Source organism: Fukomys damarensis, unplaced genomic scaffold (genome assembly GCF_012274545.1).
Source record: "Fukomys damarensis isolate Sample0158 unplaced genomic scaffold, DMR_v1.0_HiC HiC_scaffold_24, whole genome shotgun sequence".
In the NCBI taxonomy this organism is placed as follows: domain Eukaryota; kingdom Metazoa; phylum Chordata; class Mammalia; order Rodentia; family Bathyergidae; genus Fukomys; species Fukomys damarensis.
The window spans coordinates 7,299,592-7,312,405 of NW_022900936.1; the positions used below are offsets into that span (position 1 = coordinate 7,299,592).

The 12,814-nt window shown below is 50.8% G+C and overlaps 1 protein-coding gene across 4 annotated transcripts in view; it reads right to left on the minus strand.

Moving 5' to 3' along the window:
* The window catches only part of Dop1b (DOP1 leucine zipper like protein B), a 98,780-nt gene that overhangs the window by 33,529 nt on the left and 52,437 nt on the right, over positions 1-12,814 (minus strand). For 3 of the 4 annotated variants that reach the window (XM_033755969.1, XM_010636582.3, XM_033755971.1), the window contains 6 exons: positions 11,493-11,684; positions 7,626-8,310; positions 6,048-6,322; positions 3,313-3,465; positions 2,684-2,784; positions 1,805-1,995 (listed from right to left, as the gene is read on the minus strand). In XM_033755969.1, the coding sequence (XP_033611860.1) occupies positions 1,805-1,995; positions 2,684-2,784; positions 3,313-3,465; positions 6,048-6,322; positions 7,626-8,310; positions 11,493-11,684 (1,597 nt within the window). The remainder of the gene's footprint in view (positions 1-1,804; positions 1,996-2,683; positions 2,785-3,312; positions 3,466-6,047; positions 6,323-7,625; positions 8,311-11,492; positions 11,685-12,814) is intronic. The other variant, XM_033755970.1, reaches the window with a different exon arrangement.

Consider the following 12,814-nt stretch of genomic DNA (forward strand, 5'->3'; position numbering starts at 1 on the left):
AAAAAAAAAAAAAAAAAAAGAATCTTTTAGTTCACCAAACTTCAAAGGCATCTTGAACACATATTTGAAAGAATATAAGTAGAAATGAAAATAAAGAGAAATGAAATAAACTTGACCAGTCCCTTAAACTTTGACAGTTGATAACTACTGCAGTTTGTGAACTAACATTACCTTTGCTGATGTAAAATAACTGCCCTGCTGTAAAGGAAATACGAAAAATTTATTCTGAGCCAATTATAACCAAAAAGTAGGAACACAGACTCAGATTGCTGTGACTGACATGTCCCACCATGGAAAAAGACTGCATGAATCTTGTACTCACAGAACAAAGAAAGTCACAAATCAGTACATTTATCCACTCTGTCTCCCTATGTAGTTCAGGCTGGCCTCAAACTCTTGGTAATCCTCCCTCCTCAGTCTGCTGAGTGCTGGGATCACAGGCACATATCACCATGCCTGGCTAAATGAGCAGTTTTTAAAGAGAAAATACAGCTGACCAGATTACACGCAGACCCTGAATACTTGCAGTCACTCTTACCGCCTACATCATCCTGTGCCTGGTGGGCAGCGGAGCTGGGTGGAAGTGTCACCTAGCAAAGCCACACTTCGAGGGCTCCTGGACACACAGCCACACTTTTCTGGAAGCAGGGCAGGTGTCAGCTCTGGAAACCTCTGCACAGATGTCCTACTGTTCTGTTCTCCCTATGTCATGGTTTAGACCTAAAATGTCCCCCAAAGTCTCACGTGCTCAGAGGTGGGGTCTTTGGAAGGTGACTGGATCGTGGGGTGCTGCAGATTAATTAATGACGAGTTCGTGGCTGAATGTGGGCTGGTAGGCGGGGCTGCGAGGTGGTCGCTGGGGTGACCTGAGGCGTGTTCTTAACTCCAGCTCTGCCCTCCTCTCTCTGCTTCCTACCTGCCATGAGGTGAGCTGTTTTCCTCCTCTTGCTTTGGAGCCAGTGGACTGTGAACTGAGCACTCTGAAAGCGTAAGTCAAGATAAATCTCTCCTTCTTTAAGAAGAGGTATTGGGGCTCTTGTCCCAGTGATGTAAAAGTGTATCTTGAATTGTTTTCTGATGAGAGAATTGAGAATCCCTATTTTGACTAGGCTACTTATTCTTATACTAATTTTTAAATGAACTACTAATGTATATTTATGAGATACAATGTGTTGTGTATGATATGTGTACATTGTGGAATGATTTAAGGAAACTACCATATCTTGCCTATTGTATTTTTGTGTGTGTGTGGTAAGAACATTTCACATCTACTCCTATCAACTGGGTGTAGTGATGCACATGCACACCTATAATCTAAGCATTTGGGAGGCTGAGGCAGGAGGATCACTGTGAGCTTGAGGCCTGCCTGCGCTACACAGGAAGAACATGACAAAAAACAAACAAACAAGCCCCCAAAATAATATTGAATATACCCCTATTGAAGTAGAGAACAGATTGGTGGGTGGTAGAGGCTGGGTGTGAGAAAGAAGGGAAAGAACAGCTGCTGGGCAAAGGGTACAAAGGTCCATTCAGATTGGAGAGATGTTTCAGTGATCCTCTGTATGGTGTGACTATTGTTCATAATACTGCACTGTGCATTGCAAAATTTTCCTTTTCATAAACATAATCTGGTTTTGCAGTGAAAACAGCAGACGCACTAACTGGTAGCTCTAAGCGGAGGTCCTGGTGGGCCTTACATACTGCAAGTCCCTGTGAGTTATGAGACCATTTTGCACTGCTTGGACCTGGCAAAACCTCCGGGTAGGGCTGCTTCCTGAGTGAGCATCAGGCCCCAGCTGCTCACCGGCTGAGTTTTCCTGCTTCAGGCAGTGGATGGACGTCCGCTGGGTCTTGGGCTGCAGCAGCAGCAGGAGCACGGGTTCCAGGATGCGCGCCACATCCCCGAGGGAGAGCGCACGCACCAGCCAGCCCTGGGCCGCCGTGCTGATGGCACCGTCTGTGCAGGCCAGGCTGTCGAGCACGACGAACAGGGATCTGTGGGCCAGAGGACACCACTGAGCCGCGCTCCGCTGCCCCCAGTGCTGGACATGGTGGCAGATGATGGGCACAGGTGGCATAGAAGATGGCCCCCAGGGGGTGTCCCCAGCTGGACAGGGTGGGTGGGAGTGTCCTTAGCTTTGGTTTTGCATTAGAAACACAGAGGGAACCTTTCCAACCCCAACACCCAGACCTCAGACCAAACTGGGTACGTTGGACTTGGGTGGGTTGGGGGCACCAGCACCTGCTGGCGTCCCTGAGAGATGGGTGCCTGGCCTCACTGCCAGCCTCAGAGACACCGTGGGGCATGTGGAGAGTGGAGGTGGGTGAACCTGCCAGGGAGCTCACATCTTAGGCACGCAGCCGTGACGCAGCGCGTGCACGCACACGGTGTAAACGGCACCCCTGAGGTCTGGACCACTGTGTCCCCTCCAAAGTCCTCCTGCCAGGGCAGGTGGGAAAAGCTGCAGGCTCAGCGCTTCCTCCCTCCCTGCCAAATTCTGAAAACCCCTAACACACACGCACACGCTTCCAGCTGAGGACCTGAAAACGGCGTGCTGTGCAGCGTGCAGGGTCACGGCCCATGTGCGGGGCTCGTCTCAGGTTCCCCTCACTCCATCCCCAGCCCAGCGTGAGGCCAGACACCCCCGTGTGAAGGATGAATCACCAGGAAAGGCCGCCTCACCTGTCGAAGGAGCGATTGTGGGACGTAACCCGGCTGCCTTGGATCTCTCGGGTTAGGTGCCAGATCACGGAAAATCGAAAGAGAGCTTCCAGTCGTGTGCCCTGGAAGAGGAAAAAAAGTGAGAGTGAGGAGCTCGGCTTCCTCAGTAACACCTCCCAGCTGCAGGAAGCCACTGGCATAACTGAGGGTGCTCTCCGTGCAGCTGTGGGAGCCCGTGTGAGGCCCGGCCAGAGGGTGAGAAACACGGGCCTCCTCACTTCTCCTGCAGCTTAAGGACCTGCACACTTACAACCCGGCATCCACTGGTATCCAGGGTCACACGCGGGGCTGTGGTCTGAGCGCACACAGGGCGTGGCTTCCCACACTCTCTCCCAGTGCCAGGCCCACGGCCCCTGGAGAGCAAGGATGCACCTCACCTCTCAGTGAACCCTCAAAGGATGAGGAATTCTTGGTGATGACCTGTTTTGCTGACAACGCCGGAGTTCCCCAGTGAGCCTTGCTACAGACAGCACGTTCTGAGGACTCCGCAGGGCAGGGCTCGAGCTGCTGCAAGCATCTGGGCCTGCAGTTCTGGCAGAGCCCTGCCTGGGTGCGTGCACACCTGCCCGGCCCGGGTGGCGCAGGCTCACCTTGTCAGGGTCCAGCAGCGCGTGGCAGATGATGTCCTCGCAGATGCTGGCCGTCGGGGCCAGGCAGTGCAGCCGGTAGAACAGCTCCACACAGGCCACATGGTGTTCCCGGGTCTCCTTGTTCAGCTGACCCCACAGCACACGTGCCACCCTCTGGCAGGAGGAAAAGGCGACAGAGGATGCGTGAGCCGCACTTGCTCCTGCCCTCCTGTGTGAGGCCCCGCCTCCGACACTGTCTCATACCTGTGGGTGCTTTGTGGGGACCCTCAACACCCAGACCACGTGACCGGCACACACGCAAAGCAGAAGCTCATTAGCCAGCGGGCTGCGTTCCTGGTTCAATTCAGAGCTTTCCGGCACTCGCCGAGACTTTCACACTACTTCCAGGAAGGGACTCCACCAGGTGAACCGAGATTTCTCTCGATAAGCACACAACAAGCCTCAGCCCCTGCTGGTACTGGGGTGCCCACAGTTGTGCCTGCCAAGGCACTGGGTAGTAGGCGGTGGTTTCAGCCCGCACCTACTCAGTGGTTGCACACACAGCTCTGCACCCCCAGGGCCTGCAGGTGGTTGAGTCACAGCTGGCCAGTGTGGACTCAGATGCACCCCTTGCTGTGTGTGATGCCTGCCTCGCTTTCACACCCAAATCACACCCTGTGCCAAGCAGCGCATCTCCGTCTCCCCAGCCCTGAGTGGGGCTCCCTACACATGTAGGTCTGCAGGAGCTGTTGGCCTCCCTACGCACCCCAGGAGCCAGAGGCGGGACCTGACCCAGTAACCCAGTGAAGGGCAGGGAGTATCTTAGGGTTCCCTGAAATCCAGACACCAGTTAGTATTTCAGATTACAGTAGTCGAGGCACACCTCAGACCACAATTCTGTGGGACTGATCCACTCATTGAGAGACAGGATCTCACTAAATAATTCAGGATGGTCTTGAGCTCACTATGGAGCCCACGCTTGCTTCGAGCTTGGGACAATCCTCCTGCCTCAGCCTCCAGAATGCTGGGCTTAGAGGTGCGTGCCTCCACACTGTGAGGACCAAGTTTCCAGGTCATGGTGGGCTGCATGCCCCTTACCCAGATTAGAGTAAATACAAAAGTTCCTTTCTGAAAAATTCCATCCTATGTGACAGTTTCTCTGTGCTTCTGAAAAATTCCATTCTATGTGACAGTTTCTCTGTGCTTCGGTTCCTCTTTTAGGGCATCTCCACCCTGCTTCTGTTCCTCTTTTTAAGATGTTAAGATAAGCTTCTTTTTGTGTGATTTAATTAATATAGGAATTAGTTATACCTGACATAGGAATTAATTATAGTTGACATAGATAGCTATATATCTTAGTTAGCAAAAATCAGATGATCTAATGAAAAGAGGAATTGATTCTGCGAATATAGGCACTAGGTACTTTTCCAATACGTACCCTCCCAGTACCCCTAGATGATTTTCCAAATATAAGCATTAGGTAATTTTCCAATATGTACCCTCCCAATACCCTTGATGATTTTGCAAATATAAGCATTAGGTAATTTTCCAATATGTACCCTCCCAGTACCCCTTGATGATTTTGCAAATATAAGCATTAGGTACTTTTCCAATACGTACCCTCCCAGTACCCCTAGATGATTTTGCAAATATAAGCATTAGGTAATTTTCCTATATGTACCCTCCCAATACCCCTTGATGATTTTGCAAATATAAGCATTAGGTAATTTTCCAATATGTACCCTCCCAGTACCCCTTGATGATTTTGCGAATATAAGCATTAGGTAATGTTCCAATGTGTCTTCCCGGTGCCCCTTGATTGTCCAATGATAAGAGAGAACTAAAAATAGCAATTATAAGCAGAAAAATCCTATATAAACCCGCTTCAAAAATGGATCTGGGCTCTCAGTCTGAAGCCGCTGTGATGGTGACACCTGAGAGTCCAGGCTCGGGCTTGCAATAAACTCCTCTTGCAATTGCATTGGACCTGACTCCTTGGTGGTCTTTGGGGACTTTGTGACTTGGGCATAACAACACCTGGCTCTGGGTTTGCCTGGCCTGTTTATCCTGTTTTACCGAACAGTCTTCCCTGAACAGATCAAGTTACTGCTGATGACCACAGCCCCTCTCTCCACTGTTATTTTCCCTCTAAAGTGATCCTGTAACAATCACATCAAGTTAAACTTCTGATATGAAACCTTTGGACCAAGTCAAGGAGCCGCCTTTCTCCAGCCTCTGTGGCAAATGTGCAGGAAGATTCTGGAATGCTCAAAGTCAGGGAGCCCTGATCTGTCCACTTCCCAGCCAGTCAGCTGGATGGAAACTTTCTCTCCCTCTCAGGTTGTGGTGGTGAAGATGGGTGCTCTCTCCTCCCCCGGCTCCCTACCCAGGGCTTTTCCATCTCCTGGGGTGAGGCCACAGCTGTCACTCCCCAACTGCTCAGCAGGGGACTGGGACCCTGCCCCCACCCAGCCCTCACGCCACAGGCCCAGGGTCCCAGGCCAGCTGCTGTGGCTGGAGGGTGCTTCCAGGATGCAGGTAACGCTGGGAGAAGCGCGATGGGAAGGCAGACTGCTGCCCCTTGTGCCCGCTGCTGTGCAACGAGCCCTGGAGGCAGAGGCACAAGGTGACTTGGCTCTAAGCGGCCCTCCGGTTATAGCCGGAGCCGAACATTCCTGTTCCCGTCTGAGGTTCCAGTCTTGGTGGGGGAAGAAGGCCCTGCTCGCCGCTGCCCACCCTCCAGCTGGTGGGGATACCTGATAGAAGTCTGTTTCCTCCCCGATGACCTTCAGTATCCCGGGGGCGATGGGCGGGACTGTCACCATCTGCAGCTTGCCGAAGAACGGGTGGTGCTGCCCGGAGCTTCTGTAGCGCTTCATCTTGTCCTCAATGACCAGTGCGAGGGACTGGGAGTGGTTGATCACCTCCAGCAGGGTGGAGATGGCCACGTTCTGGAGGTAGCAGTCGGTCACACAGCAGCAAATGGTCATCAGGGACTTCAGCCACGGTGGAAAACTGGGATCGCTGGCCCCTGATGGGAAGACAGGGAGGACGGAGCAAGCAAAGACAAAGAGATCCCGGCCTGCAGAAGCGGCAAAGGCCACTTCCCAGCACCTGGACTCAGGGTGCTTATCTGGAGATGGGGTCCCTGCAGAGGTAATCGAGGTGGGATGAGGACCTCGGGGGCCCTAGTCCAAGATGACTGGTGTCCTCAGAGGAAACTGCCACATGAGACGGGCAAATGGGAGATCACCAGGTGATCAGAGGCACAGCCAGAGAGCCAAGGAAGGCAGGGGCTGTGGCTGCCTTAGGGACTGCAGAGACCCACGGACAGATTCCGCCCAGCCTCAGAGTGAGCACCGCCCTGACACCTTGATTTTAAACTTCTGGCCTCTTGGGTCCGGGATTTAGCTCAGTGGTTCCACTGTCTGCCTTGCAAGTGCAAGGTCCTGAGTCTGAGCCCCAGTACCAAAAAAAAAAAAGAAAACTTCCGTCCTCTAAAACTGTGAGGCTCTGTTGTACTGTGTAAGCAGCAGCTGTGGTGACCTGTTAGAGCAGCTAGAGCAGCAACCAGTACATAAATCTTTAACACTGGGTCATGAAGCAGACTACTAACAGCTACTTATTATCTTTGTTTTTTTTGTTTTTTGTTTTTTTTGGTACCAGGGATCGAACTCGGGTCCTTGTTCTTGTGAGGCAGGCAGCAGCACCACTGAGCTACATCCTGGCTTTTTTTGGGGGGGTGTTTCTGAGGTAGGGTCTCACTATGCAGTACGGGCTGGCCTTGAAATCTCTATGTAGATGAGCTAGGCTGGAACTCTCAGACTCGAACTCTCGGCAATCCTCTGCCTTAGCCTCCTGAGTGCTGGGATTACAGGCGGGTGCCACCATACCTGGCACAACTTACTACATTTCCTGTGCTTCACTTCTGCTGGGCTGTGGACACTCAAGGAGCAAAAACAGAGACTGGGCCCTTACCAAATGGCCATGCAATGACTCATAATGGCATTTTGCCATGTGCTCTCCAGCACCAAGAAATCAAACAAAAAACCACACTCGAGTTAGTTATCACTGAGCCCAAAGGCTTGGGAAGAGAGTGTTCCGATTTGGGAGCTTTTGGACATGGGCCTGCATATCTGCACAGACTTTACAGGCTGAGACTCTCATCCAAAGGCTCCAAGATCGCATCAGTGCTCGGAAGTTGGGCTCTCAGAGCATCTGGACAGGGATGCACTGCCGTTGGTCCCTTCCCGCTGTTGGTGACTTTGGGAGTCTGAGTCTGAACATTCCTCACCTCTAGCAGTATCCTAGCTGGGGGCTAGGGCGCCTCTCACCTGGGGGCTGGAAAAGCGTCTCACAGAGCTGCTCGGTCTCCTCCTCCGACAGGTAGACGGGGAAGGTGGCGCAGTCCAGCAGCAGATGGCAGGCAGCGGCGAAGGCCTCCCTGCAGGCCTCTTTGGAGCCCCTCAGGTCAACGACCACGTGGGCAGCATCCCATCCTCCTCCTGTCTTCCTGTCAGGGCTCCTGGGCAGAGCTGCTGGTGGCTCTGAACTTTTTGTCTTAAACGGAGAGCTGCGCACTGTGAACAGGTCTGAAAGCATCTGCTTAAACTGGGGCACAGTGATGGGCTTGGCCTCCCATGAGTCTTTCCTGCCCGAGTCGCCAGCCACCGTGCTCGGCATCCGGCCCTTGTCTCTCCTCCCTGCAGGCTCCTCAGCCTTGCCTTTCTCTGCCGGCGTCGGCAGCGGCTCTGCCAGAATGTTCTTGTTGGTGAAGTTGGTGATGAGCTCCTGGATGCACAGACACGTCCTCTGCATGCTGCCCCCCTTCCTCCAGATGTCATCTCTGTCCGGAGAAACCCGGGGGACCTGCAGGTGCTCGGACAGCTCCGGAGACGAGGCGCTGAGCCCGATCCCGCTGTCCTCGGACTTCAAAGGGGCGAATGGCATCTCCTCCTCAGCAGGAAGCACGGCCTTCACTTCCAAAATGACTTCACTACATTCACCTTTGACTGGACTCTGCAAACAGTAACAGATGGAAAAGTAATTGTGCCACACAGCTCTCAAGACCGGGAGACTCAAGTATCAGCTGAAGGCACACCGGGAATGTATCTCAAACCTGTTTCTCCAAACCCTGAGTCCCTGTGCCCAGAGAGTCCTCTATGTAAGTGAGTGATACAGGGAAGGAGGTGGCCAAGGAGGGCAGGTGGGGCTGGGCCCAAGGACGGGCTGAGGATTCAATAAAGGCATAAAGAAGTAAGAGCGGAAGGCTAAGCCAGAGTCGGAGGCTAGGACAAGATGCGACAAACACAGGCCGGACAGCCCAAATCTGAAGACTAAACGTTGAAAATGCTCCACATCCAAACATTGAAAGCACTGACGTGAGACTGAATGGAAAAGCCCACACCCGACCTCACAGTCAAAACACAGATGCTCAAATATACCATCTAAAGCTGCTCTCAGGACTCTCAGTCCGGTTCTGACCAAATCACAATGATGAGTGTTTGGGGTGAGTAAAGGTGGGTGGCAGCGGGTGGAACCGACTGTTTTCTCCCGACTCTTCTATACTTCATATTACGTGTTTTCTACAGCGTGTAGCTGCTGAGTATCTGGTCAGTATAGCCAGCCACGTGATCGACCTCAAAAATAACTTATCTTAGGCTACGTGTATAAGGGGCATATGAAACATAAATGAACCCTGCGATTAGACTTGCTCCCTGTCCCCAAGATGTATCATGAATTTGCAAATGTTAAGCCTGGAAAATGTCTGAAATCTGAAACAGTTCTGGTGTTAAGCATTTCAGGTAAGGGACACTCAACCTGACTATGCGTACACGTGCATACAAGGCGTGATTGAAAAAAAGTCAATGTGGGCCAGGCATGGTGGTGCATGCCCACCAGCCTAGTACCTGGGAGGACTGTCAGGAGTTCAAGGCCAGCCTGAGTTACAGAGTAAGACCTTGTCTCAAACCAAAAGAAAAACAAAAAACCCAGAAAAAACCAACCAAACCAAACCAAACCAAAAAACCCCCAAACAGTGAATATTTAAGTAGTAAAAACAATTCCTTATAGTAAAATACATATTCCATTAACCCCCTTGAAATGCTCCCCCTTGCTTTGAACACACTCATCCCATCCTCCTTGCTACTTCCTACAGCAGCTCTGGAGCCCTCTTTCCTCAGTGCCTTTAATTGTGCTGTCCTAGCTGCCTTGATGCCCTGAATGGATTCAAAACATTTCCCTTTCATGGTCATTTTGACTTTGGGAAGAGCTGGAAGTCACATGGTGCTGGATCCGGTGAATGAGGTAGACGAGATCGCAGTGTCATGCTTTTAGCAGCCTGCCTTTCTGCTGGATGGAGCTGGGCAGTGCTCACTGCATTTGCGATCATCTCAAAAAGATACAAAGGACTCCCACAGCTGCTTCAGAAAATGGCAAGAACAACACTGGATAAGGGTGTCCACAGTGGTGGGGAGGATTGAGGGGGATTAATAGCAGTGTGTCTTTTACCGTAGTAATTTTAAAAATTTTTAAATATTCATTGTATACCCCTCCCACGGTGGCTTTTCCAAAGTGATGCCACTTCAACCATTAATGGATCAAGCTTTTCTCTTTTCTCATACTGTTTCTCAAACAACACTGTATTAAATCTGAAACTCTTCAGCATTTATTCTACTGTGCTCTCTAGGAAGAATAAGAAGGCAGTCTGTGATTTTTCAAGCATACTGCTATTCATGTTTGTAAGCTAGAAATACTTAGGCTTTATATTTCAAATCATTCTCAGAGTTTTTTCCACACAGCTAGAACTGAGAGAGAAAGAGAGAGAGAGAGAGAGAGAGAGAGAACGAACTTATAAGTCGAGGGTACAATCTGTAGCCTGAAAACGGGTAGCTCATTTATCTCCAACCATGAACCAACCCACACAGCTCTTTCCCAGAGGCCTCAGGGTTAGCGTTTGCTGCACTAAACTGATTTCAAGGGCAAAATTTTCAAATCCCCCAATAGAAAAGAAAATGGAAACAATGCAAAGACCATGGGCATCAAACTGTCCAGGGGTCTATAACGTTAGTCTTTTCAGAAGGCAGGCGGCACCTCTCACAGGCTGGTAAGAGCGTGCGTGCCTCTCCACCGCATTGCTTTACCCAGAACTATCCCGTAACTAGCACACAGTGCAGGGGGTGACGATGAAGACTGGAAACTGTTTTAACTGTGAACAACAGGAAAGGATCTAAATACATCCACAGGGAAAAATGAACTACAATCCATATCATGGACTATTATCCAGAAAGTAAAAAAGAATGGCACCTTTATTTATATAGCTATGCAAGGATGTCCCCCAAATATTATTTGAATAAATTAAAACCAGAGCAACTCACAAATAGTGTACATTACAGGTTGAAATGTGCTCCCCAAACACGGTGGAGTCCTAACTTCCTATATGTAGGGTCTTTGTAGAAGATTAAAATGAGGCCAGGAGGACAGGCCCAAATTCAACCAGACTTTATCTTCATAAAAAAGGGACATTATGCTGAATGCGGTGGTGTATGGCTGTAACCCCAGTACTCAGGAGGCTGAGACAGGAAGATCGCTGCAAGTCTGAGGCCAGCCTGGGTTACAGAGTGAGTTCAAGACCAGCCTGAACTACACAGATTCCATCTTAAAAAAACAAAACCAAAGAATCTCTGAAAACAATAAAAAGAGGAAATCTGGACCCAGAGACAGATGTGCATCTAGGGCAATCACATATGACCACAAAGGCAGAGGCTGGGGCTACGTACCACGAGGCTAACCACAGTGGGCTAGGGAGGAACCATGCCCAGGGACACCCTGACCTGGACTCTGACTCCAGAACAGTGAGAAAAGACATTTCCACGTGTCAGCCGCCCACTCTCTGCTGTCAGGGGACCCTCGCAAGTCAAGCCAGGGTGTGTCTTCGCCCACATGCAGTCTCTGTCTCTCTCTCTCTCACACACACACACACACACACACACACACAGCTGGAAGCCCTGATGGCAGCTGCGTGCAGCTGGCCAAGACCGTGGGCACAGGGCCGTGTCCTGGTCACTGAGGTGGTGGATGGCACGTGGGGCTCCCCGAAACCTGGTGTCCGCGTGTGTCACAGGTGAGTGCGCCGCCTCCCCAACACCCCAGCATCAGCATCCCTGCGCCTAGCCCATGGGCTCCACCCGGCCGGCACACACCAAGCTCCCGCTGCCAGGCTCCGCGTCCAGGTAGGAGGGCGGCATCTGCACCTTGCTGAGCACCTTGAAACACGTCTTCAGGGCGTGCGTGAGCTCAGACAAGTCCAAGGTCTCCACCTCCTCGGCCAGAGGCCGCAGCAGGCAGCCGAGCACCTGCGGTAGATACTGGCTCTGCACCTCTGAGTAGAGCTCCTGCGAAGGAAGACAAGTGTGGGCACTTGTGGGGCAGCCTCCTGGGCTTCAGCCTGTGCCTGAGACAATGCCGGTGTCGGAGCACGGGTTTCACACCCATCACCAAGTCAAAAAATACAGGGCTCCCCTCCTTAATTTTTGACATAGGGTCCGCTAAGTTGCCCAAGCTAGTCACGAATTTATAATCCTCCTGCCTCAGCCTCAGCCTTCCAAATAGCTGGGATTATAGGAGTGTACCACAGCACCTGGCTCTAATGCATACATATTTTTTGGTACCAGGGATCAAACTCAGGACCTTGCACTTTCGAGGCAGACAGTGGCACCACTGAGCTAAATTCCCAGCCCCCCTAATTTTTTGTTTGTTTTTTTTGAGATAGGGTCTTACTATGTAGTTGAGACTGACCTGGAACTCACTATGTAGACCAGGCTGGTCTCGAACTCACAGCGATCCTCCTGTGTCAGCCTCCCCAGTGCTGGGATTACAGGCATGAGCCACCACACCCGGCTCCTAATATTTTCTTTTGATCTAGAAAAATCAAGGCTGTCTTTCTCTTTCTTCAAGTAACTTTACCCTAAGAGAAAACAGTAAAACTGCCATATTCCTATAATTTAAAAAATAATTTTCAGCCAAGGGTGGTGGTGCAAGCCTATAATCCTAGCACTCAAAGCAGGAGGATCATTGCAAGTTTGAAGTCAGCCTGGGATACACAGTGAATTCAAGGCCAGCCTGAACTACATAGTGAGCCTCTTCTCAGAAAACAAAAATTAATTTCTCTCAGGAAAATAATCCAACCACACAATTTTAACTAGGAAATATATTTACTCTCACCCTTACAAAGCTAAAGTATCAGTTCGTCATCTAGCTGATATAATGTAAGCTGGGCCCACTTACAATGGCCTCAGAAGTTACACCCCTTTTATTTATTATTTTTTACAGTGCTGGGAATTGAACTGTGGGCCTTGTACATGCTAGGCAAGTGCTCTAGCACACAGCTATATTTCTAGCCCTTTTTCATTTGTAATGTCGTAACTAAGGGCTTCTAAGTTATGAGAGTGGTAGAAAGCTTGCCTGGCATGCATGAGGCCCTGGTTCCATCCCAGCACCACTACCAACAAACAAAAAAGAAAAG